This window comes from Aptenodytes forsteri, unplaced genomic scaffold (assembly GCF_000699145.1).
Source record: "Aptenodytes forsteri isolate BGI_AS27 unplaced genomic scaffold, ASM69914v1 Scaffold173, whole genome shotgun sequence".
Taxonomy (NCBI): Eukaryota; Metazoa; Chordata; class Aves; order Sphenisciformes; family Spheniscidae; genus Aptenodytes; species Aptenodytes forsteri.
This window is the reverse complement of record NW_008794449.1, coordinates 2588400-2601670: the sequence shown is the minus strand read 5'-3', so window position 1 is coordinate 2601670 and position 13271 is coordinate 2588400. Positions and strand designations below refer to the sequence as shown.

General features: G+C 46.3%; 1 protein-coding gene across 1 annotated transcript in view; it reads left to right on the top strand.

Annotated features, from left to right (window-relative positions):
- The window catches only part of PLXNA4 (plexin A4), a 462713-nt gene extending 449714 nt beyond the window's left edge, over positions 1–12999 (top strand). Inside the window, exons 29-31 of the mRNA XM_009290424.2 lie at positions 1998–2210; positions 11994–12144; positions 12889–12999. Of these exons, the coding sequence (XP_009288699.2) occupies positions 1998–2210; positions 11994–12144; positions 12889–12984 (460 nt within the window). The 3' untranslated portion in view covers positions 12985–12999. The remainder of the gene's footprint in view (positions 1–1997; positions 2211–11993; positions 12145–12888) is intronic.
- The last annotated feature ends 272 nt before the right edge of the window (positions 13000–13271 follow it).

Below are 13271 nucleotides of genomic sequence, written 5' to 3'. Positions count from 1 at the left end.
TCATAGAATCATAGAATCATAGAATCATTGAGGTTGGAAAAGACCTCTAAGATCATTGAGTCCAACTGTCAACCCAACACCACCATGCCCACTAAACCATGTCCCTAAGTGCCTCATCTACTCGTCTTTTAAATACCTCCAGGGATGGGGACTCCACCACTTCCCTGGGCAGCCTGTTCCAATGTTTAACCACTCAAAGATAGGATTACCTGTGTGAGGTTTTTCTTACACTTGCTCTGTGATTTTGATGGCTCAGGAGAACGTACAATGGTTTAGGAAAACGTGGTGTCATCTCTCTGTGAGGATATGCTAAACTGCCTGCTGTTACCCAAAATGGGAACTTGGAGATGAATTTTTTATGGTGCTGTGAACACATGGGGGTAATGAGCAAATGGAAGGAACTGAGGAACTGGGGAGTTTAGCCTGAACATCAGGTGAATTTGTTAAGCTGAAGAATAACCTCCTCTTGGGAAGGTGCAGACACTGAAGGGAGACTTAACAGTCTACCTGACAGAGAGACAAGAGTTTGACTCTGTGATCAGTGACACATCTCAGCTCCTAGGCCATGATCGTATGAATGCATTTTCCCTGACACAGAAAGACTTGAGGCAAAGGCTGGAGGTAGATACCTCAGGGCATCTCACACAAATGAACTGATCTTTTGAGAAAAAGGGGGGAAAAAAGGGCTTTAGATTGCAATTGGAATAACATTTCCTTAGTTAGGGCAGATACATTTTCATTTCAAAGGTTACAACACTTGTTCTCCTTTTTTCCTTGAGGCAACAGGGTTTTCCCTGTCACGTAAGGGCTGCTTCATGCCCAGTATGCTGGGATCATACGTGGTCTTGGGCTTGAGCTGTGGAGTGTGACAGTACATGGTGTCCACAGCACACAGTGTGTGCCATTAACACTCCCAGTCTCAGCCTGAGAGCTCTACCTACCTCTCTTCCCATAAGGTTGCTATGAGGGTGTCGTAGTTTAACCTCAGTCGGCAACAGAGCACCACATGGCCGCTCACTCACTCCTCCGCCCCGTGCCCTGGTGCGATGGGGGAGAGAATTGGAAGAATAGAAGTGAGAAAAACTCGTGGGTTGAGATAAAAACAGTTTAATAATTGAAATAAAATAATGATAACAATAATAATAATAATAATGTTAATAATAATAATAATACACAAAGCAAGTGATGCACAGTACAATTGCTCACCACCCGCCGACCGATGCCCAGCCAGTCCCCGAGCAGCGGCCCCCCCCAGCCAGCTTTCCCCGCAGTTGATGTACTGAGCATGACGTCCCATGGTACGGAATGTCCCTTTGGCCAGTTGGGGTCAGCTGTCCTGGCTGTGCCCCCTCCCAGCTCCTTGTGCACCTCCAGCCTTCTCAGTCGGTAGAGCATGGGGAGCTGAAAAGTCCTTGGCTAGTGTAAGCACTGCTCAGCAACAACTAAAACATCGGTGCGTTATCAACATTGTTCTCACCCTAAATCCAAAACACAGCACTGTACCAGCTACTAGGAAGGAAATTAACTCTATCCCAGCCGAAACCAGGACAGAGGGCTAAAAGCCAAGTCCCCCAATGACAAGTGTTTACCATAAGTTTTGCAGATGTGATGCCTATCCTTGTCTGATGAAGCAGCCAACAGGTACAACTTTGCATTGCACCCTAACGTAGAGAAGATAGGAGTCATTTTCATCACCTCAATTATACTCCCATTAATTTATGTGCATCTTCGATAAGATGGCATTGACTTTAAGACTGACAAAATCTGGCTTGTAAGGATAACAGGGAAAAAGCTACTGCCGAGGTGACTCTACTGCTGTCTCTAGAGTCCTGTAGGGGACCAATTTATTGTATACCAGGGCTTATCCCAGATTCCTTATCCCCACACCGTGATCTTTGATTCCCATCCACCAGTCAGCATTATAACCTCGCACAACAAAGCCTGTGAACTGTGCACTGACTGACTCACCTCTTCCACCCCTCCTGCCCCTCTTGCAGCCTGCCGCTACGGTTCTGGGTGAACATGATCAAGAACCCGCAGTTCGTCTTTGACATCCACAAGAACAGCATCACAGATGCCTGCCTCTCTGTAGTGGCTCAGACTTTCATGGACTCCTGTTCGACCTCAGAGCACCGTCTGGGCAAAGACTCACCCTCCAACAAGCTTCTCTACGCCAAGGACATCCCCAGCTACAAGAACTGGGTGGAAAGGTGAGTTTTAGCTCTAGAAATAGGAATGACATAAGCAAGTTATACCGCGAGGCCCTGCTTCATGGATGGAGGTAGGAGGCATCATCAGTATTGCTTTTGGTAGCTGCCTCTGGGCTTTTTTTCTTTGGTTGTTGCCTAAGCAGAAAGCTCTGTGTTAGCCTTTTATTCCCACGTGCCTTGCAGCAGAGATGGAAATTTAATTAGAGGTGTGAACTGAAGGTGTATGCCATCATTGTTTCTCTTGAGAAGAAACTGTTGAGAAGTGATAGAGGGAGGAAGGAAGGGGAGGTGATGTGTTTGAGCCCTGTGAAGTACGTGGGCTTCTAAGTCTTTCCACACAGACCAGAAGTGGTTTGCTGTTCTCAGCATCGTTGTAACAGTCCCCACGCTGCCTTGATCCCAAAGGTCGTACAATTATCTCCCCTTATTCTGAGTCCAGTAGCTTTCCTTGGAGGCTCTTCTGTGCTTTGAATGAGATGCCATAAGATTGACAGGCTGGTGACTGAAGCTCTGCAGGTATTTTCTGAAAGGTCAGAGGTCTTTCCAAGCATTTTATCCACATCTGCAAGACCTGTAGCTGGACTGTTCAGTCTACTGCACTGAAGGTCAGTGTCTGGCAAAGCCACACTACAGGCAATACAACCAAGACGACTATTCCTTCAGTTTCTCTAAGATTTTCCGCAGGGCAAGCAAATAGCGCATCTTGCACGCCATTCAGCAGGAGCGTGTCTGCCGGAGCAAGCCTTGCAGAAGTTGATCTGTGCTTTGTTTTCCAATATGCTACGCTTGCCTGGTGTTATTGACAGATTTGGGAACTGCACAGATGGAGAATGATTACTACTCTGTAAATACAAGGATGGGTTTATCTTACAGATCATTCCTGTACAATGCCATCCAGTTTTAAGCAATGATTTGCCTGGGTGACTTCATAGGCATTGTCTAAAATTGATACCACGCCGTGCAGCTTATATGAGACCTCTGCTACTGTAGGCACACTGCGCTGTAAACCACTGTATTTCCTCTGGTGGGGATGGTTTTCTCTCATTTTGTGAAAGGAGGGCACGGCTGATCAAAGAGCTCTGTCCCCTAGTTGGCATGAGGTGACATTTTTTACAATAATGCTCCCATTGGCCTCCAATTTGTCTGGACAATTATTTTTAGATGTGGTTAAACACTTCTGCAAATGTCGTTTCTAGGCAACCTGTAAGGCTCTTACGAGCTACCTTGCTTAATTATGACCTACTTCTGGTACCGTGTCCAAGTTTCTTAGTATGTATTGAGGTTGATTGCTGGATTGACCTGGATAGGGGGAAAGAGGTGTTTGAGATTCATTTAGAAATCAAGTTTGCACCAACAGTGACCCAAAGGTGTCATACTCTAGTGACGCTTTAGCAACCTCGCATGTAGTGGGTGGTTGGTTTCTGTGGACAAATACTTTGTTTTACTTATGATCCTGGTTGATTTTTTATCTTTGGAGACGGTACATTTGAATGACAAACGGAGGCACGAAGGTGGAGAACAGGGTGTTTCCTCATGCAACAACTTTTTTTCCTGGATAAACAGAAGGCTGCAGATTCCTTTTTTTTTTCCCAGTATTGATTTCACTTTGCAACTTTTTGGAGCTAAATCCTATTGCCCAGAGATCTTCAGCAATAGGTGCTGCATTTCCCTAGAAGTTTTCCCGAACAACTGGGTTTGCAAACGAGGTACATAACACCTCCTACTGCTAGTAAACAGCACTGGATTTCTGTGCCCAGCATGTGCTGGGTTGTTATCTGCACTGATGTCTGACAACTTGAACTGAAGCCCAAGGGGAGGCTGGAGGTTTTGGAATATGGTTAGAGTTTCTGCCCTGCTTATATTTTTTCTGTGTCAATTCCACAGACTCAAGGCAGTGGCACCTGGATGCTGTGGTAGATCAAAGAAAAAACATATCAAGGATGAATAGAATATAATTTCAATTCTACCCTGAGTTAATGAATTCCTTTTCTCCATTCTGCAACTGTACTTTGAGAGAGTTATTCCAAATCCAATAGCTTCCAGTACTGGTTGGAGCTATTTCTGTAGTCAGTATCAGCTGGAGACGGCATCCTTCAAGCCCACTAGACTTCTTCAAAGAGTGAATCATAAGATAAAAAGATTTTCAGTGGAGGAGTTTAAAAAGCAGTTGAGTAAATCAGAAGAACCTGAAATCAAATGAACTTCTTTGATGAAGAAGAATCTGTAAGAGGGCAATTAGGCAGTTGTAGATTGTAACCATACTTGAAGGCACTCTGGAGTAAAGACAGGCTCCTGTCTTTTAACAGGTCTGTTGAAATGGTAGCCGAGCTGGGTTACTCCAAGCCTTCCCTTTGCAACTCCTGGTTTCTTAGTGTGGTGTGTGCCTTTAGGACTCACAAAACTCAAAGCAGGGAATGACCTTGGCACAAGAAGCAGGCATGGGTGAAAGTACATAGCTCCAATCCTTCAAAGTTTAGTTTTCTACCTCTTTAGAGTGTGAATGTACATTGGGAAGGGAATAGCTACAGATACTGGCCTGATCAATGGTCTACCTCCACATGGTAGTCAACTGGGAGTTTGATTTCAACAGCCCTTTTTTAATGCTGTTGGAAGCAGAGGTGGATTCTGCCCACTGAACCAAACCCACTGAGAAACCCCAACTTTTGGGAAAACCAGGTTCAGCATTCAAGTTACACAAGCAGGGCTCTTTCGCTGTGAAAACGCATGGCTAAAAAGTATCGGGGTGCAGAACTTGGGTTTCCTGCGGCAGAAGATGAGGCCTGACTGAGGCGGGAGAATTAACCCAGGAAATGGGGACAGACTATTTGGCTTTTGTTGAAGCCATGAAGAGTCAGACTGTAGTTCTGAAACAAGGTGGAGGCTTTTCAATTATGATTATCTGAGTCTATTGAAAAAAGAGGGAAAGAATGGGAATGGTAGACCAGATTCTCATCTGACTTCTGTTAGTAAAACTCCATAGGCTTTGCTGAATTTACATTAGAGCAGCTTCAGATCTGCATCTTTTCAAGTTTACTTCAAATGTCCCCTTTGAGCCTAGAAATCTGGAGAACTTGGGAGCATTTGATGCAATCCCCAAGCAATACAAAGGGGAGCCTGTTCTAATTGGGACTGTCTCATTAGCATTCAACACCACACTGAAAAGATGACAAAGGGCTGTGGCTGACCTTTCATTTCTCTCCATGCTGCCAAGCTTATGATAACACTTGTTTGAACTTCATTAACACCGTTTAATTGCCTGCATCACAATCAATACGATGTTTCCCTACCAAAGCCTGGCACGGAGGCAGGGCTGTGGGAAACTGAAAAGGGGCAGAGCACAAAAAGCAGAAGCCAGAGAGTTTTTCCATTGCACACTGGTGCCCAAAATACCTGCAGTGCTGCAAGGAGAGGAACTGGTGCTTTTTTTCTCATCCCTGCAAGGACTTGGTCTCCTTTTGGCTGCTTATTGTGCATTAAAAATAGCCACTCAAAGAAAAGCTGAAAGTCAATGGAGACATGGCAAATATTCTTAACACCTTGAGAATCTTCTAATGAAGACCATTCAAAATAGGCTTGCCAAGTTCAGGACTAAAAGAGGTTTAAAGTGACCTGATCTGTGGGATTCAGAATTACAACATCTGCAGTTTATTATGTTAACCTGGGTACAAACGTTACCTGACCTAGCTGTTGGTACCCAGGTCCTGGGTCCGTGACCTCATCTATTTCCTTTTCCTGGAGCAACTATGATTTGCATGGCATAAGCCTTTAGATGTCGAGGTCTTAAGCGTAATAGAAAATGCTGTGGGAGTATGTTTGGAGTATGCAGAATGGATAGTCTGTCCCCATTCGGGATCTAACCTACGTCACTTGTCAGCCTGTGGTTCCAGAACTCTGAAGTCAATAGATGGTCTCTTCCAGTGCAGAGCTTGTGATGTCTGTTGGCCACTTTGCAGCTAACTTTAGAAAGAAAGACAAATTGGACTAGTTTAGTACAATAAAGATTATAAGCTGCACGCACCCTAACATTGTAAGTTATTGAGGTTTTAAACAGAAACATTGGGGTGACTCCAAAGGCTTTAAAAGAGAGCATCAAATGACAGGTACAAATCCTGGCTCTACTTTAAAAAATGCAGTCTTCTGTGTCTCCTTTCCCTGCCAGAAAGAAGGCTCAAGATATAGCATACCAAGGGTTAAGGTAGGGGGGTGTTGTCAGTAGAGATAATAAAAACCGCTGCTGGAAGGGGCCTCAGGAGGTCAACCCAACCAGCTCCTGCCTCAGGGTAGGATCAGTTCTGTCTAAAGCCTTCCTGACAGATGCTTGTCTACCCCTTTCTTAAAGGCCTCCAACAACAGAGCCTCTGCTCTCCTCAGGCAATCCGTTCCTGCGCTTCCCTGTCCTTCCCATCAGAGTGTTTTCCCTGATGGCCAGCCAAAATCTCCCTGGCTGTAATTAAAGCCCATGTCGTCTCATCACATCCCCAGGGACATGGGGTACAGCTCATTCCCTGCCTCTTTGCTGCAGCTTTTGGTGTATCTGAAGACTGTTCGCTTGCCTTTCTTCACCTTTAGTCTCCAAAAAGCTCCTGATATTTTCTCATCACAGTAACATGCTGCTCTGACATAGTGCAGTTTTCGGCAGGCAAGATGAAAATGTGTCTATATGCAGAGAGTACAACCTCAGACCCACGCATCCTCTGCACTGAGACGATGCTGGACGGTATCTTTTCCCAGAGAAACTGCCTGTTCACCGATTCACTCTTCAGCCATTGACTCAGTGCTGCCCGCCCATTCTCTACCTTTTATTCTGAGATGGAAAGCAGCAGGAAAAGCCATACACGTGCAAAATAAAATCATTGCCCCAGCTAGGGGATGCATACACAGACAGGATCGTTCCCTCAAGCTCTTCAAGGCAAATCTCTGGAAGAACTGGCAGATCTTCAGCTAACTTTGGGGACGGTACCTTTTGCTTAGCTGTCATGCTCTTACTGCCAAAGTCCAATCGGTGTCCAACACCCTGGCCTTGAACCTCCCTCCAAAATAGGATCAGTCTGGGCTAACAGAGTCTTGCGGCTGCCTGTAGCTGAATCAGCACAAACGCAAACTTCACAGCTCAGATGCCTCCCAGGAAGCTAAAACTGCCATGCCATGTCAACAGAAGAACTGACAGCATGCCCTTGCGTTGCTTCACTTCATCCCATAAAAGAGCTGGCCGCTAGGTTGTTCCCAAGCTTTCCTTCAACCCTTCTCTGCTGTAGCAGTCCCCCATATCCCTTTCATACATCTTTTCCTCCTTCAGTGATCTGGATACAGCCGGCTATTGCATAACCTTAATTATGTTATTGCTGTAATTGCGTCTGCCGTCTGCAGCACATGGATTCGTTACAAGCTTTTCATATGCTAAAATGATTATTAATGAGTGCAGTCCCAACCCAGCGAAGGCACAACAACAGCCATGACAAAAAGATCTTTTGGAAGGCAATTAGCTCCATGCTAAGCTGCCTAAACCATGGCGTGCTGGAAAATTTCAGGAAGCACTGGCAACACGGCTTTTCTCTTCTCTTTTGATGAGTTAATGAGTTACTGAGTGGCAGCAGGCACAGTCATTCTTGTGAAGCAGCTCCACTAAGGAGCCTTTCCTGGTTGGTACCGAAGGCAAGAGCATTTACCCCTGGCTAAACAGAGGGCAAGATGTATTCCCAGGTCACTGTTTTATTGCTTTCCTTAGGAAAACAAATCACTGTTTTATTGCTTTCCTTAGGAAAACGAAACAAACCAAAACAAACACAACCCAGGGAAAGAGGAGGATGTGAAAGCAACAAGAACAATTATTCTCTGAGAATAAGAGGGAGCACTACTATATACTGGTGTGTCCAAAATACCTTCCCCATACGATAGTGGCAGTGGATGGTCTCATGGGCTCTCTTGTTCAAGCCAGGCTGGGCTGAGCAGTGCTAGTGATACCTATGAAGTCATATCCTATGGTCTAGTAATCCTCACATCCTCCATTTTATTTGCTGATGTGCCTGAGTGAGGGATTTACACAAATTTCTCGAGGGCTTCTGATGTCTAACGAACAAGTTTCCTGCCACATTGGAGAATGAGCAGCCTTGAGGTAAGAACTCAGTCTCCTCCTGTGATTTAGGGGAAACTCAAGCACATAAGAAAGGATCTTTTGATGTGCATCTAAGGATCTCCTGGAAACAGCTGGAGAAGGATCCACTGGAGATGATAACCAAAAATGGAGTACAGAAGAAGGAGCAAATCTGCAGCACCAGGCCAGCGAGTGGTGCACATCTGAACAAGTAGACACCGTCTTCTACTTTGGACTCTCAGTCTTGAACCTTTGGAGGCAGGCTAAGCTAGACTTGCTGCTTTGCTACCTTTCTGTCTCATTCAGAGGGAATCTGGCTTAGTCTTACATTCCCAACCTCCTGCTGGCTAATGCAGCCTCTGGGGCTATGGAAGTGTGAGTCAATGATCTGCCCGTGACTCAGGTGAGACCCGGTGGCCCTCAGCTTTGGGGTGCTCACAGCAGCAGCGTGGTGAAAGAGCATCTCGCTCTCCCTGCATTGCCTCACAGTTCAGCTATGGTGTGAGAGCTGTCAGCTGCAGGGGCGAAGGGAAGCAGCACGCAGGTAGCCTTGCAAATGTCGGCAGTGAAAATGTAAGGACCTCTGGGGTTCGGTGACAGCTTCACAGTGGTTTTGAAGACATTAGGGGTATGCAAATGGCAGAGAGGCCCTAAGTACCTCTGAGGATCTGGGCTCAAATAGAAGGTAAATAAAGACTCAGCAGGGATGTTGTCATCTCCCTGCTAGGATGCTTTAATATACACATTCATAATTTCTTTAGATAGCGCAATGATGGCTTCATTAGAAACACTTCTGTATAAATAAGCCACTTGGCCATGGCAGAGTTCTGATGGAAGGATATTATATGTCTTCTCCCGGGACTAGCAGCTAGGTTTGATTATTGGTACATGGGGGTTTTTTTCCTTCTTTTTCATTTATTTCCCCCGAAAAACACACTTGCACAATATCTTGGTTTGCAGTCTTAATGAGAAATGACTGCTCAGGTGTGTGATGGCCAGGGAATTGAGTCCGGGGGAGACCAGGACACTTTGGTATGGTGGTGGGTAATGGCCCGTGAACCCAGAAGACTGAGATCACAGCTTGAGAGTCTGTCGTGGCTGGAGAGGCCTCCAAGCCCTGAAACTCAGATTCTTGCATCCTGTCCTTCGCTCCAGGGAGCATTTTGTGTTGCTTTTCGTTGTTCAGATGAGTCATGGGAGTGTTATGCTGCTGGGAAAATATCTCTGCAGGGCTGGAAAGGGACCCAGGAGCTTTTAGACCCTTGTGAGTCACCGACCCAGGAGAGCGTTGCTACCAGGTGAAAGGGAGACAGGAGAAACTTGGAGAAGCAGACGATATGTGTGTCTGTGTTTCACTTCTCAGAAGTGTCCCAGCCCTGCACCCACTGTCTGCCATCATTTGATGACCATCCAAACCAGGGAGGAAAAGGAGCATTTCAACTGCTTGTCAGAGCCAGACTGGCAAATACAACACAGTACCTCTGCTTTCCTCCACCGGCCTCATTTATTTTTGCAGTGATGTAATCCCCTTCAGTTTTCATTTCGCCTAGCAGGAGGGTGCCTATGCAATATTCATGAGGAGCTGGGCTCTTCTCCATGGGCTCTTCTTAGGCACCATAAATCAATGAATTTCACTGCATTGCAGGCTGTTTTTCCCCACAAGTCGATGAACTGTGCTGGTTGCACATGGATGTAGTTTTCTCTGGGTGCCAAGGCACACCTTGTTTTTTGGCCATAAGACTCCTTGTTTCTCAGCAATGTGCTTTGGCTCTGAGGAACCTGCAATAGCATTGTCATGGATGCCACCAGTCCCTGATGATTTCTCTTGTCAGAAGTGCATGCAGCGCTGGTCTGATTTGGTCCATCTGTTGATGCTGAGACTTGTTTGAGTTTTCTGGGAGTGGAAAAGGTCTAGAAATATTTATTCATCCTGCTCATCATCTTATCCTGGAGGTAGTTCTGCAGGACAGGTCCTCATGAGGTTTCCAGATGGCTCCTTCCCTTATAGACATCTGTTCAGGTCCACTTGGGGGCTGGGGGTTAGGCAAAGTGTAAAGCAAAACCAAGCCCAGACCAATCATCACTGGAGTGCTGGGGCTGGGAAATATTTAGACCATGGGACTGAGTTAGACCAGGATTTTTGGCTGGTCCTGAGCCCAGAAGACAAGATGCTAGGACTCCAGGGAGAGTAATGTTGTGCATACTGGAAGTTGCAGTGAAGTTAATGAGGTTTGCACGAGATTTTATGATGAGCCGGAGTCTAGCTCTGGAAGCAGTCAGGCTGGAAAACTATGCACAGAGCTGGGAGAAGGACCTCTGCCTCCTATGCCTTTCTGTCCCGAGGGTTACATCAACCCCATTCTGCAAAACCAGGATAGCAACTGAGACCAACCCATTGCAGTAAATCAGGATGGGAGTGCAGGGCACAAAACCAGACAGCAAAACTGGAGCCTTCTGGTGTGGAGGGGTTTCCTCCCAATGCTCTTGCACTGTGCTGTCTTTCATAGGAGACTTCGGCAGCTGCTTGTCCTGCTCTGCCATAGAGAGTCTTTTCCCACTTGTCTGTCTGAAGGATCCTTATCATACAGCACTTCAGTGTCCAATTTCTCTGCAGTGGAAAACAGCCTCCATCTCAGCAGGTGCCTCAACGCCGTTTACAGGACACCTGTCAGCTCTTTTGGCTCCCCGTCCCCTCTGCCTCCTAATTATAAAATTGTGGATTGCTGCAGCTATGGGCTTTTTTTCTTTTTTTTTTTTTTTCCTTGTGCACAGAATGTCAAATCGCAGAAATTAAAAATGTAAATGATGGTGTCTAATTAACCAGTTGACAGCAGAGCACAGCTGCAAGTGACAGTGACTGATTACCTTCCGCAAACCTTGTCCTCCAAGACCTGCCTTACCTGGGGGACGAAGGACATCATTGAAAATAGCAACTTCCTTAAAGAGACCTTACTCTGCTGATGAAACCTGATGGGCAAGGGTTCAGGGGGCTCCATATCTTACGGATAAAACCCCAGACCTCTTGAGCTCAAGGGGAATGTCGCTGACTCCAAAGGGAAGAAGATTCTCCCCAGTCAGAGCGGGGATGGGGGGTGTTTTGAAGCCTGTTGCCACAAACTGTGACATCAGGCCAGCTTAAAATCTGGGGCAAAAGGGAGATGTTGAGCATCAGAGGAGTTGCTGGGATAGACTGGATTCAGTGCGGGAGGTGGATGTTGTTAGCAATGGATGCAGCTGTACTAGTGTGAACGGTGCAAGAAAGCATGCAAAGCTTTTTTTGTCTGTGGGAGCAAAATCCTGAGCTCTCAGTGGGATGAGTTGGACTTTTCTGTGGGACTGGAGGTAGGGCTCAAAGCCCTTGAAGGCCTGACAAAGGAATCCAGCATCAATAGGTACTGCCTACTTCTTTGATGGCATGGAGAAAGTTTGCAGGATGCTCTTTGGCGTTTCAGTCTCAGAATCGGGTTGGGTGAATACAACACGTCTGGTGTCCAGGAATAGCGCTTCAGTAATTTCCACTTTTGGCTAAGTCATCTCCCTTGCTGTAAAAGAATAGCATGACCAGGTATATCATTGATGTGCCAGAAGAGCCCGAGAGTGCTAAGTGTGTCCTTTCTCCTTACTGTTGATGGCTTTCATCTCTTGACTCCCTACTTCTCCCCCCAAGAAACACCTGTATTTCTCTCTCTCAGGTACTATTCAGACATCGCCAAAATGCCAGCAATCAGTGACCAGGACATGAACGCATACTTGGCTGAGCAGTCTCGCATGCATATGAATGAGTTCAACACTATGAGTGCGCTCTCAGAGATATACTCCTACGTTGGCAAGTACAGCGAGGAGGTAAGAGCCTTGGTGGGGGAAGAGCAGTTCTGCAGGACCATGGGACAGCCCACCCGTTCCCAGGGCCCAGAATGTCTCACAGATACCTATCTTCATCCTGGATAGGGGCATGATAGATTTAAGGAACAAAAAGCAAGGCCTGGGGTCTGGAAAGGGAGGGCCTGGGATTATTGGTCTCCCCAGTACTCTTCCATCTAGATCCCTGTTATTTTTGTCTCCTATTATCGGTCAATCAGATTTAGCTGGCTTGCAGTAGTGGACGGTCAGATGTTAGCTTGCTACAGAGGAGCCCTACATGAGCTCTGCATCACATGTGGCCAAAAGTTGTTTAAGCATATGTGCCCAGTGCCATTTCAGAAACCCTAAACCACCCTAAAATGGTCCGGCAAGCATGACACACGACTTAAAGGTGGCCAGCATGGTTCTGTGTGTTGAAGACCGAGTGAAATACCTTAAGGCATCTCAAGTGGCATTGCAAGGTGATGAATAAAGCTACCAAATAACTGATCTCCAAGATGAGAATCCATTTGATTGGTTGCAATGTAGAGGTCTGCATTTAGTCAGCTCTATCCCAAACTGCCTGCCTAGTTCTCTGCTGACTGACCTGCTTTGTGTTATCTAAGCTAAGCCTGCGACCCACCTTAGGGAAAGCTGACCCTCATCTGCTGCTGTAAGATGCTCGACTCAGTCCTTTTGGGCAAAAAAAATTAAATCCCTACAACTTATTTCTCTCTCTTTTTCCAGATTCTCGGAGCCCTTGATCAAGATGACCAGGCTGGGAAACAGAAACTTGCCTACAAACTTGAACAAGTCATAACCCTCATGAGCATAGACAGCTGAGAACTGTCCTGCCAGGGACGCCCTGGGAGGGATAAACCAAGTCGTGCCTCACTCAAGATCATCATCTTTACCAAGTGCAAGTTTTGATCGGCTGTAAGCAGAGTCACCTGAACAGCACTCCTCTCTCTCTCTCTCATTTCTTTCTCTTTCAAAATCTATGGACAAAGCAACAAAGCCCCAGGGGTTAAAAGAAAAGACTACAGAGGAATCTTGGCTCTGGGGACATCAAGACATTCAGGTGGAGCTCTCCTTTTCACAGCTTCCCCTCTGCCTTTGCCCTAGAGAAA